The sequence below is a fragment of the Podarcis cretensis genome (assembly GCF_951804945.1).
Source record: "Podarcis cretensis genome assembly, chromosome: Z".
Taxonomy (NCBI): Eukaryota; Metazoa; Chordata; class Lepidosauria; order Squamata; family Lacertidae; genus Podarcis; species Podarcis cretensis.
In genome coordinates, this window is record NC_137184.1 from 22002588 (window position 1) to 22019203 (window position 16616).

Here is a 16616-nt window from a genome sequence, read left to right on the forward strand (position 1 = left end):
CAGCCCGTTACTTTGTTGTTTATGACTACGTTGTTTCCAGCCACCTCAGTTCAAAAGCAACACTTTTAGTTCAGAAAGTTATTAAATAACAAAGTTCTTAAATTTTAGCCGCCCGTTTGACAGCTCCTTTGACAGCTGTCAAACTCCTTGTTCTTTTTCCTCCGGCTCACACACAGGACGCTCCCGGGTTCGGGAGGCGGGGGGGTTACACAAAAGCTTCCAAAACTCCTCACTTTCTCTCCAGCACAAAGACTTCTTCTGTCAAACTCATGGAAATATTTTTTATCTAACACCAAAAACAGTACTCTCCACCTTAGTCCACCGATCCTTGCTTTAGATCGTTTGTAGATGGGGGGGGTGCGGACTTCCCTTTAGCACATCCCCCGGTTGTACCGAATTCAAAGATATAGATTTTAAAGTCCAAATTCCATTCTACTCACGGGTTATTTGTTTCCAGTCCGAATTTTGGGAAAAAAGTCAGCGCTGTCCGGCCATGGCACGCGGCTTCGCTCCACTGAAGTAGCGGTCTACTCTCAGCACCACGCCGCTCCCCGTACCCTCTCCGTAGCCTTTAAAAAGGCTCTTCGTGGGTCAGGGAGGGCGCTTAAAGGTGCCCACCGAGTCACCCTTTGGAAAGCTGCAGTGGTCTTTGGTCAAAAGCAATAAAACTATAGTATTAATTTTCACCAAATGGAGTTCAGGGTATTTCTTTCAGAGGATACTTGGTTCTCTGAAGAATGCTGCTGCTGCTCAGAATAATTCCTGTATTATTTCATAGGGCTTTTATTATATTTATATTTTAGGTGCTGTTTGGATTATTACTATTCCTTTCCTCTGTTTTTAATTATACTACTTAAGATCTGAAACATTTGTAAGCAGCCTTGAGGTTAAACACCTCATGGGTGTTCAAATAAAATACATGCGAGTAATTGCTTTATGTGTTGATGTACTACAATGGTGGGAAATCTCAGGCCAAGGGGGGCAAAATGCAGCCCTCCACCCCTTTCTGTTTGATCCTTGGCACACTCTCCAGGCCACCTCCCTCCTTAGCCACACACACACACACACACACACACACACACACACTGCACCAACTATGCTTCATATTCCCTTCTTGATTTTTTGGGGGGTCGGGGCATGACTGCAATGTGTCCTTGAACTTTGATAATGCCCTTGTATTTGATAATGCTTGTTGCTTGTCTTGATGGAGGGTAGATAGGTCATGTGTGTGAAGAAACTAGGCTACTGTACAAAGGAGAAATTTATATTTGTTTCTCTGCTCACTTTTCCTCTGGCTCCTCCTATCACTGGTGTATGGCCCCAGAAATTTGCCTAGAAAGAATTGTGGCTCCCACCCCAATCTGCAAATAGGTTTCATGCTTGCTGCAAAATGGAAATGTTTTCTACAAGGGAAATACTTAATGTATAAAGCAGCTATAAGCAAATATGTTTAGGGTAGTTCTAATACCCTGTTCTCCTGGGTTGTCATGTGCTTCACCAGCCAAGCCTCTTGATGCAATAGAAGCTAAATAAAGCTCAACTTAAGTTACTAGTTGAACTCATTGAACAGTTAGTCTGCAATCTGTTTCATCATGATTTTTAAAAAAACGGTTGAAGTCATTGTTCAGTGTATTCTTCCTCACACAGAATCTTCAAGGGTGGTCTCAGACTGATAAAAGAACATGCTGGCATGGACATGCAGGTGGAGGACTCCATTCAGATCCAAAGGAAGGGGTAAATATTGCTCAGCCCATTTGTTTCTGTATAACTCCACATTATAGCACACCTTTTAACTTTTGTTGGAGAACAGAAAACTTCTGGCAGTTTCTCAAAATGTTCCATCAAGTTTATTTGCTAAACCACTCTTACCATAAATAATTTTAAGCTTAGTCAGTAGAGCATGAAACTTTTAATCTCAGGGTTGTGGGTTTGAGGCCCACATTGGGCAAAAGATTCCTGCATTGCAGGGGGTTGGACTAGACGACCCTTGTGGTCCCTTCCAAATCTACAGTTCCATAATTCTACGATGAGGTGCTTCAGACCCTTTCCCAAAAATGCGACGGTTCCATCCTCTGCTGGGTGGGTCGTGCCATTTTGACTATGTAAACATCAACATTCCTCATGGGAAAGTGAGAAATAGAGAGAGTGATGCCTCTTCCACTTTCCTTGCATCCTCAGCTATATCAGAGCACTCCTGGTCCTCAGGGACATGGGGTTATTTTTTTTATTTGTAATATTTATTTCTGCTTGACAGTATACCTTCCAGGCAGCTAACTGGTCTGGTCCTTATGTAATGTTAAGCTATGGTTTCTTTAGCTATAGTGTGATTTGCTTGAACATCCAAACTTAGCCCAGCAGCCTAACAATAGTTTGTTACCTGGCAACAAACCATGATGTGAAGCCACAATTTGGACACAAGAATGCATGAAATAAAGCATAACTCTGGTTAAAAGGTTGTTTTGTGTGGAAGCCACTTGTAACAGATTCATGTATCTTTTAACTGTTTTTACACTTGCATTTAATTTATTTCTGCTTCTGTATTCTGATTAGTTAATCTGGACCTTTGCTGTAAATAATTTTTTTGCACCTTCTTTTCCTTGATCTTCCCTTTGCCCTTTTTAATAGTTCATGGCAATCCACTTGCTGCTTTGCAACTGCTTTCTGTGTTTTCTGTTGCTTTGTAAACAGTCAGGTTCAATTCCTTGGGTTGTCACTATTGTTTCCTCCTGGTTCTTTCAAACAGCATTCCTCTGTGATGAGCCAGTAGCAATATCTAATTTGAACAAGTAGCTGTCGTATTAATTGGACGTTTCCATTTCCTTCCAAACCATTAATGGTGCTCAAACATCTCTTCTCCCTGCTTTAAAATGTGACGTTGTGTCTACCTAAAAGGGAAGGATTTCTGTGTATGCTATTGCTCTTCTCTTTAGAGTGAGGGATAAGCAGAAAATTATTTTTTACCAACTTGAGGCTTATAAGTTGTCAACAGAGAATATGTACCCTCTGAAGGATGTGTGAAAGGTACTTATAACGGGCTCTGCTCTCAAATACTTTAGATTGTCAACAATTTTAAGTGTATCTTAACACTTGGTGGGGACAGGGTGGGTTATGGGAGAAAACAGCAACAGAAAAGGAATCTGAATTCTTTTTTGCTTCTATATATGCATTTTATTCATTTACTTTAATAATGTCACAGTCTTGAATGCAACTTGGCAGTATTATATCAAAAGTAAGATTCCCCCCTTGATATTGAAGAAAGAAATCACTGACAGAATACATACAAATAACATTTACACACTCAAAAATCACATATTCCTAAGCATTCCACTTTGAAACCAAGTGATATCCAGTTCAACCAAAAAAGCAGATAGCACACAAAAGAAGCACAAGTGCAACATCCAACATTGCCCTAATTTTTTACTGAAATGAAGAGAGAATAATGCAAGTGGGGCATTGCTGATCAGATGTTTTTGCTAGCTATGATCATCCCATCACTGGCTTGATGTAGGTATAACGTTGCCCACTGGGGAGCCCTCCATAGGCTTGTGTGCTTCTCTTCTGCCTGAATTCTCACCCAGGTGTTCTCCATCTCTTTTTGCTTTGGTGAGGGTTGCCTCTGCACAACTATAGTAAATCCAAGGTTCAGTTTGGAAATCTGATTGTGGTTTCTAGCTATGATTTGATAGTACTACAGACATAACCTGCCCAGAGGTTCATCTGGATAGTCTGGCTTTTAATTGCTGTCTTTGGACCAGTTCAGCTGTATTCTGTCAGGGATTATTTAGCTGGGACATTTGCAGTGCAGATGGTCGGACTACATGTCCCTTGAAGACCATTCTAACTCTACAATTCTATGATTCTATAATGCTAGCTGGCCAGTAACATTGATTAAGAGATCAGGATTAGGTTACATGCCTGACAGTGGCAGAGGAAGGGGGATGCGGAGAGTGCAGGCCACCCCAGGTGTCATCACTGAGGGGGAGGTGACAAAAATAGGACTTAATTTTTTTAAAAAGAAATTGGGCTCATGAAACTTTTTAGTTCTGTCAAGAAACATAACAAAATGTGGCTGGCACTGGCCGCCACATTGCGGGGGCTGGCACTTACCGTGGGGCCTGCAGTGTGCCCGAGCCACGCATCTCTCCTGGGAGTGATGTGGTGGCTTGGGTGCCTGCAGGCTCCCGCTGCCTCGAACAGCAGCATGGGACTTGTGTCTGCCCTCCGCCTCTCCCTCAGCCACCCTACGGCTGAGGGGGAGACAACGGAGAGGCTCCACGCAGCTTGCCCTGCCCCCGGCTGCAGGATGTGTGCGCTGCACCTGGCACCCAAGCGGCTAGCTACACCACTGATGCCTGGTCCTCATCTCCCAAATTGTTTCTGATCCTTGATTTTAATGTCTAAATAATATTTTTTTGTTCATACAAACCTGGAGCATTTGAATACTAGCTTTCAGAACCCAGGATTAATCCTAGATTCTAAAAGTTAGTTTTTGAATGCCCCCTACTTTATGTGCAATATGAGGGAGTAGCATATGATCCTGCAGCCTGATCACTAAAGCCTGGTTACTGGGCAGCTAGTGTTACATCTGTACTGATCCCTACTTCTCATTGTTGCTGTAGGATTATGATTTTATGGTGAAGGAATATATATAGCAAGGGTTTGAAATGATGCACAATTTTATGACGTATAGCATTAGCTTGGGAATACAAATAGAAAGTTGTTTTTGGCTTTTATACTTGAACATAAAAAAATCTTGGCTATCTTTCAAATTTACCTGGCTTTATAAAGGCTCATAAAATAAGAAATGAGCTGTGATTGATTGGTTTGAGCTTTAAAATATGGAATAACACAGAAGCTATACTATAGCGCTTCAGTTGGCTGTTAAACAGCCTCATAATGCATGATTACCCAACTGCTAAAAAGGAGTAGTGACATTTTGCACACTATTAAGCCATCTAGAACAATTTTCTTGGTCTTAAGTGTGACATTCCTGTAGACCCCTTGAAAGAATTCCCGGCTATTCTGAATATCCATTTGAAGAAGGGAAGTATATCTCTGGGTTGAGATTTTGCAACCATCATTTGATTTGTCTTCTGCAACATAATGTTTTCTCTCTTCAGATGAAAGAATTACAAGGTGGAAAAATAATCAAAGCAATGCTTTCCTACGTGTGGCCCAAAGATAGACCTGACCTACGTGCCAGAGTTGCCATATCACTAGGATTTTTAGCAGGTGCAAAGGTAAGAGCTTTTTCATCAATTTGAAACAGGGTGCAAAGCCTTTACAATAAGTGCAGAAACCAGGAAAGAAAGAAAGACTGGCTTAAATCAGTTCATTTGGATTTTGTGAGCAATTTTAAAAACGTTTTAAAGAACTCTTAAATGTCTCGGCCTCTGTATCCTAAAAAGGTAGCATTTTCTGACATTTCATCACAGTCTTTGTGACAGGCCTTGAGTGCCTGCAGTACTTTTCCATTAATGGGCTAAATACTTCTGATGAAGATGTTGAAGGCTTGAGCTCATGTTACACTTACAGATGCCTTACTATTGTAAAGCAAGACTGGATGCTCCATCCCTCTGGCTTCTGCATTCTGGTGCACAAACTTTGCCTGCCTTCGCTGCAGTTTAGTGAACCACGGTTGGCCTCAACTGGGATCATTGTTGATCAAGACAGGGGTAGCACCTGGTGCAAGGATGTGTGTAATTCTGTGGCCTTTTTGGAGTTATTTAACTGGATGGACATGTAGGGACTGCTTCTTTATGGTAAGCTGTTCACCTGGAACTGAAAGTCATCGCTTCCCTGGGCAATTACAATCCCCCATTTGCATGAGTTTATGGTGGTACAGTGAATATGTAACTTCTCTGCATATTGGTGTACTCTGAACAAATCAATTGATATGTTGATATCATCTGTGTTTTCCAAGTGAAAGCAGTCTTCAGATAGATCTTTTTGTTGGCATTTTTGACATCTATTGAAGACCATCTTTTGCTATAGAGCTTTCCTTCACACAGGCTATCACTAACTGACATTGAAGCTAGATTTCAGGATTGCATATTAATCTTGGTGGTATTTAGTAAATCTTATTGTAATGTTCCATAGGATAAATGTCGGTTCACTCTACCATAACCCCTTTGCCAGTGGAAATATAGAAATAAATAAAATATGCCAGAATAGTGTAGATATATGGTGATCTACATTTTGAGGGAACAGTTGTATTCAGTGGCTGTCCTGCAAGAATTAAGAGCAGGCATTTTCTCCCCCTCTTCATATTCAGATTTTTTTGCCTAAGGGACTACTTATGAGCCCACCAGTTACAACTTTGCATTCAAATCCAGTGGCTCAAGATTGTACATGGGGCAGCTTTGATTCAAGATGCAGAAATGGATTTGTAGTTGTGTTAAATTCCCTGTCACAGGGAGGAAAGCCTATGTTAGTGAAAAATAACCTTCAGTCTAAACCAGGTTGAATCAAGCACCCTCTTATCTACATTCAGCAGGTTTGCTTTGCTAGGAAAGAAGGGAGGAGGCTGCAAGGAGGAGACACAGAGATGATTAAAAGAGAGCACTTGTAAGACACACTTGTTTCAATTTTATTTTAGCTGAACAGGAGTGGAGCAGGCAGCATTTTTGTTCTCAGTATGTTTAGCATGATAGCTGCCTGCCTTCAAGGCTAGTTTGTGTGGCTCTTCTTCAGATATTTTGGCTAAGATTCAAAGAGCACTTTGGCTCATGCAAAAAGGGCCCCTTCTAGCCCAGTAAAATTTTAAAAAATATTATTATTTTATTTAAAAGCTTGATAGTTTTGCCTTTCCATTTGCACAAATCTGCTCAAGGCAGCTCACAACAAAATAAGTAACACCTCAACAAAAGAATATGGTAAGCTAATATGGTACAGCAATAAAATAAAATAAAAAACCGGTGGTTCAACAAAATGACTTCCACAGAGCCAAACCCACTGAAAAAGGAAAGTTTTTGAAAGGCAGCAGAAAACCATTGGAGAGGAGGCAAGATGAGCCTTTCTAGGTAGGGAGGTCCATAGCACAGGCATGGTCACTATTACTATTACTACTGTTACTATTACATCTGCCCTTCAGCCAAAGTTCCCAGCATGGGTTATAACAGTTACAACAATAAAAACAGTTGTAGGAGACAGTCCATTAGGTATTCCCAGGTCTAAGTTGTTTAGGGCTTTAAAAGTAATAGTCATCACTTTTGAACTGTATTTAGAAAGTGACAGGAAAAGCAATAATCCAGTGAAGTTTGAACTAAGGCATGTGTCATCATGGTCTTTCTAGAAACAAGTGCAACTGGCACAACTGTCTAGACCTGACATAAGCATCCAGAGCAAACTCTGGACTCTCTCAGTGGTTTCATGAAAATATTAAATGGCACAGGTGACAAGATGGGATCCTTGTGGAGGACCATATTCCAAAAGTGCCAAATAATAATTCCTTCACACCATCTTCCCACTCTTTCCCACTGTCCTTTTGCCTCTTACGTAGACTGTAAACCTTTTGCAAAGTGTGTTCATTCTACTTAATAGTGCTTATTGGCATTCAAGAAATGTTTCAGTTATTGCATTAATTTCTCCAAGGAGCACAAGGTGGCGTACATAGTTCTCTTCCTCCCCCTTGTACCCTCACAAGAACCCTATGAGGTAGGTTAGGGCTGAGAGACTGTGACTGGCCCAAAGTCACCCAGTGGGTTTCATGGCTGAACAGGGATTGATTGCTGTAATACCAAATGCCATGCTAGAATAATATAAATACTCATATTATTCAGACACACCATCCAGCTTGGTCCTGGCAAATTCAACAAACAAATTTGGAATTAAATTGGATCTTGTTGCAGATTGATGTATGGTTAATATTGTATAGAACATCTGCTTCTGAGAATTCAAGCAATGTTCCTTCCACATTGCTGCATTTCTGTTTCTTTCCCCCCAACTGACCTTTTCCTTAGAACATGCTGATTTAAAACAATTTTTAAGGGTTTCTATTGCAATAATAGGACAGGACTTTTCAACATGAACTGATGTAGCACAATTTTATTGGGATTGGTTTATTACATGATTGGCAAGTTTGTATAATCAGACCTCCCCCCCCCTTTTTTTTTTTAACTACCCAATTGTACACACCCACCCCGGACTTCTTGGAGAGGGCCCTTATCACTTCTGTAGTAAAGAGGCTTCTCTAAAATGGGATGGGGGGGAGACATATCAGTTTATTCTTCATTTTTTAAAAAATTAAAAGATCGCCATGTGCTCCAGTGCTGGTGTGCAGAACTTCCATCTTGAAAAAGAAATCCCCTTCATCAGAGTGTGTGCTGCTAGGATTGGAGTGGGCTGCTTTTCCTTAGGGCTAGGAGGATGTGGGGATTTATTTCATCAGGATAAGGATTTAGGGACTATCCACTAAGCCTTTTTAATTAAAATATTACTATGTGCTTAAATACCAGTATACAGTGCTTTTGAACAAGGAATAAAAACTTCATTGGAGTAGCAACACCCATGGATATAATGGCAGGGGGAAAGGGATGGGCAGGTGGTGTACGCTTTGTGTGGGTGTTTGGTAATGAGATTTCCACAGTTCTACCATGACATTTGCCATATATAAAAATGGATGTGTTATGGTTGTCGGGAAGTCCCCAAGAGGTACAATTTTAGACATTTATCTATAAACTGTCATGTCCCCAAAATTCTATTCTGATTCCTGACAATAGTGACAGCCCAATCCACAGTATAGGTAACAATTGGAAAGCAGAGATGACACTGGTAGTCTAAATTGGTTTAAGCCCTTCATTTTAGCTAAGTTATGGATCAATGTCTATGTATGTATCCATAGTTGTTGGCATTGTTGTTTCAGCAGACAGAGGAGTGTACCTTTGGGGGTGAAGTCAAGCTGTTGGAAGGCTGTAGAGATTGATACAGGAGAGGCATGTTTTGTTGCTGGGGCAGATGAAGGCATCCACTTGTGCTGATGCAGATGCACCATAGCATTTCTTCTGTCTGTGCCCCTCAGAGGTCATTCCTCCTCTGATCACTGCAATGGATACTCTACCCAACTCTCTGTCTCTAGGCTGTCTCCTGACATCCTGTCTAGTTTCTCATAGAACTGGTCTGTGGTTTGTATGTCAGAGCACATAGTTGGAGCATAGATGCTCTAGATGTTAGCGAACCAGAGGTAGTTGAGAGGTGGAGGGAAATCAAGCTTTCTGAGCCCTCCATCAGTGGTTCTATCACAGACAGAAGGGAGTTCCTTACTGCAAAGCCTACAGCATTAATACGTGATTCTTTTGGATGCCCTCACCATAAATGGTGTAGTTCTTCTCTCAGAGGCTACCATTCAAACACCTCTGGTCTTCTGTGGAACACCAATGTCAGTGTTTAGTTTTCAACTCATGGTCAATGATAGCCATCTTCTGTGAGTCATTGACCTGCAGCAGATCAGTGGACAAGCCAGGACATATGGCCCTTATGCTCTAGCTTGCTAGGTGCAAGAGGGTTTCTTTTTTTTCTTTTTTGCCTGGTGCAACTTTATTCTTATTCTTATAGTGACAGCCTAATGCACAGTTTAGTTAAGACTGTAGCACTTGGAATTAAGCAGAGATGACACTGGTAGTCTAAATTGGCTTAAGCCCTTCATTTTAACTGAGTTGTGGATCAAGCTGTATGTATCCATAGCAGCTGGATTAAATTTGTGGGTTTGATGAGCTGCTGTCACCTCCTGTCACATTTGCAGTCACTTTTGGCCTTTTACTCTTGGGCTGAACATCCATTACTTATGAATCAGGCATATCTTTCACAGTCTCTATGTTGCTGCTGACTGTTAATATTGTACATTCGGAAGGGGAACTGGCTGTGCAAAACATGCATGTGTAAAGCCATGGGAACTTAAAATGGATGATCCACCTGCTTTGTGAGTACCTCTTACCTGTCTAAGCAACAAGGAATATGTCAATGGGTATCAGCCATATGAACCCTTGGGGTCTCCTAGCTTCTTCCCCCCAACCTCCCCACACTCTATTAAGACTAGATTCCAATAAGAAAAAAACCCTCTGCTTATCTCCTACTTCCCACCCATCTAGCTGTCTTTAGTAGTAGTGATCTAACAGCAATTTGTACTGCAACTCCTAGACATGCCCTGCTCCTGGTAAAGTGGTACCTCTAGTTACGAACTTAATTCATTCCGGAGGTCCGTTCTTAACCTGATACTGTTCTTAACTAGAGGCGTGCTGTTGCTAATGGGGCCTCTTGCTGCCTCTGCGCCTCCGGCACACGATTTCCGTTCTCATCCTGGGGCAAAGTTCTCAACTCAAGGTAACTCTTCCAGGTTAGCAGCATTTGTAACCTGAGGCATTTGTAACTCGAGGTACCACTGTACTTTCATTTGTACAGTTGTTGCACTTTCAACCTGCCCCATCCTTCAAGGAACTCAGAGTAGTCGCTTATGTTGCCACAGCTGGTGCAGAAGTAGTCCTCTGGGTTCATGTATTCCAGCTTCTACTTTCTCTTCTCCCTACACCAAGCCTTGTAATGTCCTTATACTTCTAGCCTTAGTTAATAGCAAGTCCCTGTTTGCCTTTGCCTTGATCATGGACAATGGGATCATAGACAATAGCATCTGTGCATCAGGTCCCAGACAAATGTACCAATGCTTGTATACAGCTAGACTCGCAAAATTTGTTTGATCCATCTGCTTCTTCCACTGCATCCTACATACTAGCAAACCAAATGTTAAACTTTCCTTGAGGTTTAAACATTCTGCTGGAAAAATGGGTTTAAAAACCTTGGGTCTCCATGCATGCTAGGTATTTGTTGAATTGATACCAACGTGTTTTAAATGAAGACCAAAATGAAAGAGAGGCCACGTTGGATAAAACAAATGTGGGTGCATCTATTGTGCTGGAATGAACAGGAAATACCTAAAAATCAAGCGTTACACGCAAATTGTTACTCAAGTGATTTATTTTCACCTAACAATCTAGGTGCTTATACAAAGGACTCCCTACTTCTCCTGTACCCCATAGCAAACAATGATTGAGGATGGGACTCAAGATGTAGATCATATGTAGATTGTTGCTCAAGTACAACTTTCTGAAGGAGAGCTATATGCTGATGGAGGCTTCTGCTGTACACCTTTATAACACATCATAGTTCTTAAGATATCAAAAGTGTCGGAAAGACTCCATGCTTCACCTGCATGCAGTACCTAAGAAACAGTGTTTGACATTTTAATAATGTAACAGCCATTACCATGCAACTGCTTACCCACAAGTAAGCAATGAGAAGAATGTGAGCCATTTTGCATTTTTATTCATGTGGTCCAGAAATGAAAGCACTGAAGTACCTCAGAGGGATAGAGTTTAGGTTCATTTTTCATCTGTTATTTATCTAGATGTATAATTTATGTCATAATTTGTTTCTTTATCTCTAAGATCTGCACTAAAAACTTTAACTACAGCATTCTGTATCTGTTTAGGGTCCAGTATAGGAGCATTAGGATTCATTCTACAAAACTTGATATTCTCCATATATAAGCATCAGCTGATGTCCAAAGAACATCATTGCTTTTGCTTGCTTGAGGAGGCCTTAATCTTTTATTTCTTGAATAACAACATGTTTTCTCCCAAACTGCTTTGGAAACGCAGGGGTGTTTCAAAAGCAATTTCTATTATGGTCTGGGCAGCAGTCAAGAATTGCTGTTTGAAGAAGAAATAGCATTTTTTTAAAAAATCTCGCTGGGTACATTCAAGGACTTTTTGGCAAAGCATGGCTCAGAATTCTAGCCATGACTTATTTTAGTATCTAATTCAGCCTTCCCTAACCTGATGCTCTCTCTATGCTGGCTGGGGAGTTGTATTCCAAAACATCTGGAGGGCACCAGGTTGTGGAAGTCTGATCTAATCTTTCACTCTGAGGGTAAGAGATGGTGGAACTAGCAATTTTGTTTTGAACAGGACTGGTGGGGAGAAGATGATGAGAACACAAAACTGGTTGTGAATGAGATTTAATAACATGCTGCCTTGTTCTGATTCATGTTTTTACCCTCTGGGATTGAGAGAGACCATTTTTAAACTTCACTTAAATACTTAGGGCTATATTGGAGGGTGGAAATTCTCTTGCAAAGCCGTAGAGTGGTGCCAATTAATTTAATTGCAGGTTGAGATAGAGGTTTGAAGGAGGCTACAGCCTCTTAGCTTTAGAAATAGAACTTCAGCTATTCCAAGTGTAGCTCAAATCATACCATGTAGCCTGCTTTTGAAAAGTAGAATGGCTGCAGAGGGACTTCAAGGGAATCTGCAGCAAATCAAGGCAATCTGCATTAGAATAAATTTCATTTCTACTGAATAGGCTCCCCTAGGAAAAGCTGTGTTATGTCCTCTAAATGATGGTCATCACAATGTAACACAGATGGAGCAGCATTGTGGTTATTAAAACTAAAAGGATGGATGAAAATTGAGTTTCTAGGCAAGTAACACCAAAGGGAGTTGGTCAACTTGTGTTTTTGTTTATCTGAAGGGCATATTTTGAAATTAACATTTGAGAGCAGTGTCTTTCCTTAAAGCTTTAAAATCTATTTAATACACCCTCAATTCTTTGGAGCTTTGTATCTGTGAAATTATTTTCCAGCCATAACAACCAGTTTTGTTTGTTCCCTATTGACTGTGATTTGCAGTCATGGAATCTCAAGGCTGTGAATTCTTCAGGGTTTTGCATAATTCTGATTTAGGTTAGTGCCTAAAGGCAGAGCTAGACTTCAGGCAGCAGTGGTGTGGGACACCTGATTCATGCCAAATGGTTGCAAAGCAGTGAAGCAGATGGGATGCAGTTTTCAGGGCTGAGGAGGAGTAGAGAGGGAAGAGGACAATAACCCTGTCCTTAGAAGCAGTGAGATCTACTAAGGAAGCTATGCTTCATGTTCCATTCTTTTCTGATGTTAGATTAATATTTACTATGTTTAGACCCTTTTCAATTATGGCTCCAGAACTTTGCAATGCCATTCTTCTGGCGGTCCATCTTGTCTTCCTCTCTTGCTGTTCGTTGAAAGCAAACCAACCTGGAATATAGGATTTGGTATTGAGCAAAATGGGATGCGGGTGGCGCTGTGGGTAAAACCTCAGTGCCTAGGACTTGCTGATTGCATGGTCAGCGGTTCGAATCCCCACAGCGGGGTGCACTCCCGTTGTTCGGTCCCAGCGCCTGCCAACCTAGCAGTTCGAAAGCACCTCTGGGTGCAAGTAGATAAATAGGGACCGCTTTATAGCGGGAAGGTAAACGGCGTTCCGTGTGCTGCGCTGGCTCGCCAGATGCAGCTTGTCACGCTGGCCACGTGACCCGGAAGTGTCTGCGGACAGCGCTGGCTCCCGGCCTATAGAGTGAGATGAGCGCACAACCCTAGAGTCTGGCAAGACTGGCCCATAAGGGCAGGGGTACCTTTACCTTTATTGAGCAAAATAAGTCATTGGTTAAAAAACAGTTTATAAACTGTTGGTATTGATAAACCCACACAAATCATTCAAGCAAGTGGTGTATCCTTGTGCACAATATAATGACTGAGGAGTAGGCATCATAATATAATAGAAGAGGAACTGTGATCTTAAGGAAGACCATTTTCTAGCCTTGTAGTAGTTGACTCTTGCAGTTCATAGTATTAATAGTTCAAGAAATAGTGTCAGCCATAGTCAAAATTTAGTCAGTTGCAGCCATGTTCCTGCAACTGCAAGTAAGAATTTGGGTGCGAGTTAGGTAGAGAGGCATAGTAATTTTCATTCCTTTGCATGATGGAGCCAACAAATTGCTTGATTCAAATTTGGATAGAGCCACCATGGGTGATGTTTTTAATAAGCTGCAAGCATTTGTCAGCTTGTACCTGCAGCAGAAATAAGACATTGCTCATCACATTATGACATTACACAATAATGCACTAAGGTGTTCCGTATGCTGGGCTATGCGCACTGGACAGCTTTGCAGATAAAACTGCTCAGATAACTCAACTTTAGGCACATCTTCTATAATGAAAGCATCTAGATCCTCAGTTTTCTTGAATGAATCTCATTTATGTACTGCTGAGGTTGGGGACAGAAGTGCTTGGATTTCTGTCCAGCCTGCCCAATGTTATCCTGTCAAGATGGGCAATTGCATCGTACTCTATAAATATTTCCAGCTGAAATGCTCTGAACTGCCTCTGATAACTCTTCATAGCTTAATGGCCCTATAAATATATGCTGAGTCTTTCTGCTTTGTGTTTCCCAGTCTTGCCATCACTTTAATGAGCCCCCCAAATGAACTGAAGCACATTCTCAATGAACTGTTTAGTTGAGATAAAACTGATTTTTATAACAAGCCAGTGGGAAGGTAGCTTTTCTGCATTGGGGTTGCAGACCTCTTATTGCAGTGCCCATACGCCTGAAATCTGTAGAGCCATCCTTCTAAGTAGTTAATAGCAAAATACCATAATTGCAGCTAATTCAGGGGAAATATTTATACTTTATAAATAAACATTTTAGTACATCTTGCATAATTGCTATGTTTTGTGCTTTTTAGGCCATGAATATAGTCGTTCCCTTCATGTTTAAATATGCAGTAGACAACCTCAACCAGATGTCTGGAAATGTTCTGAACCTGAATGATGCACCAAATACTGTGGCAACCATGGCAACAGCTGTTCTGATTGGATGTAAGTGTGATGCTTTAATCTGTTGACAGGTGCTGACTTTCTTTGGGAAGGTTTTGGAACATTAACAAACGTGACCTTTTCATTGCTAACTCCGCTAAGCATCTGGAAGTTTCCCCCCACTTTGTTCACTACCAGTTCCTGTAACTTGTTGGTTGTTTGTTTGTTTGTTTGTTTGTTTGTTTAATACCAGTTCAATACTAAAACAATGGTTATAGCAGTAATCTACCATAATAGCAATTCATTCTTTGGGCTTGTTAAAGTCAGCAAGTGAATTGTGGATTTTAAAACGATTGAACTTCAAATATGTGAAATAAAATGTTCCATCTATTAAGGACTTATTGAGGAGCAGCAATATATGCATCTTAATAGTTTTTGGGTTTTTTTTAAACCAGATGGCATCTCACGAGCTGGGTCTGCTTTATTTAATGAGGCTAGAAATGCTGTATTTGGAAAAGTAGCCCAAAACTCAATCCGAAGGATAGCAAAGAATGTCTTCCTCCACCTGCACAACCTGGACTTGAGTTTCCACCTGAGCCGGCAGACTGGAGCATTATCAAAAGCCATTGACAGAGGAACAAGAGGCATCAGCTTTGTGCTCAGTGCCATAGTATTCAATTTGGGCCCCACCTTGTTCGAAGTGGCACTCGTTAGTGGAATTTTGGTATGTATTGCTTTCCAGAAGCAACAGTAATTGTCACTTTTATTGATGTACATACAGTGATGCTCTGTTATAGCAGCAACTTTGTTGATCATTTGAATGTGATAAGCACTAAATTGGCAAGTGTTGGGTATTGAGATAGTTAGGCATAATTTCGGGAAGACAGTCCTGTTGACCAAATTGGAACCTCTGTCAGGACAAAGATGGCCCACCTCCTGATGTGCAGTCTTGGTGTAGAAGACCAGGCAAAAGTTTCTTATGCAAAACAACTCTCCTTCAGATGGCCACACTTTTACCCGAATAGCTCTAGAGGTATTTCTGCTAAATATCAGACCTGGAACATAAAGACAGTAGATGAGAAAGTACACAGTGCATTCCCTAGAAATCAGATGTCATATTTCATTCACACAATTGTAGAGTTAGAAGGGACCCTAAGGGTCATCTAGTCCACCCCCCTGCAATGCAGGAATCTCAACTGGATCACACATGACAGGTGGCCATCCAGCCTCTGCTTTAAAACCTTCAAGGAAGGAAAGTCCATCCTCTCATTGGAGTCTGTTCTGACATGTTACTACAAAGCACATGCATCTGAAACAGCTTTTGCATTAAGTTCAGTTGACAGCTTAGGTGTGTCTCTTCACACATCCATATCATCGAAGCAAAAAATCTGAATAGAGCAGCTCATGCGCAAAGTGTATCTGTGTATATTGGAGTACATGCAGGGCTGCAGAAATGACCATAAGTTTGTACTATGCACATTTGGACCTTTCAACAGCCTCAAATGCAGTTCAGCACATTGTCTGCCCCAGCCTAATGCCTGGTGCTCTCCATATCTTTTGGCTTACTTCTCCCATCAACCCAAGCATCATATAGCTATGTCCACTGGAACTCTACAGGGAGCTGCGGTCCCAAACAGCTAGAGGGCACCAGAATGGGGAAGGCTGTTGTATTAAGGAGATAGATTACCCATATCACTATTTTTCTTTCAGTCATCCCACTGTGCTTCTGGTTTATCTTTACAGAATCATTTCCCTTTTATTTCATGGTACATCTTGTCAAAACAGATTTGTCTCTGTCGTAACCAAAATGATAGAAAACCGTTACTGACATTCTCCCTTCTTTCTCTTTCCTTATTCAGTATTATAAATGTGGCGCACAGTTTGCACTAGTAACCTTGGGGACATTAGGAGCATACACAGTATTCACAATAGGAGTTACACAATGGAGGTAAGGCATTTTCCCTAACTGGTTGGGATTAGCTGGTTTATAGAGCTGTGGTGA

General features: G+C 41.2%; 1 protein-coding gene across 1 annotated transcript in view; it reads left to right on the top strand.

The window, feature by feature from the left end:
• ABCB7 (ATP binding cassette subfamily B member 7) overlaps positions 1–16616 on the top strand; it is a 56322-nt gene that overhangs the window by 21608 nt on the left and 18098 nt on the right. Inside the window, exons 3-7 of the mRNA XM_079961286.1 lie at positions 1648–1734; positions 5121–5240; positions 14545–14677; positions 15070–15338; positions 16474–16562. Of these exons, the coding sequence (XP_079817412.1) occupies positions 1648–1734; positions 5121–5240; positions 14545–14677; positions 15070–15338; positions 16474–16562 (698 nt within the window). The remainder of the gene's footprint in view (positions 1–1647; positions 1735–5120; positions 5241–14544; positions 14678–15069; positions 15339–16473; positions 16563–16616) is intronic.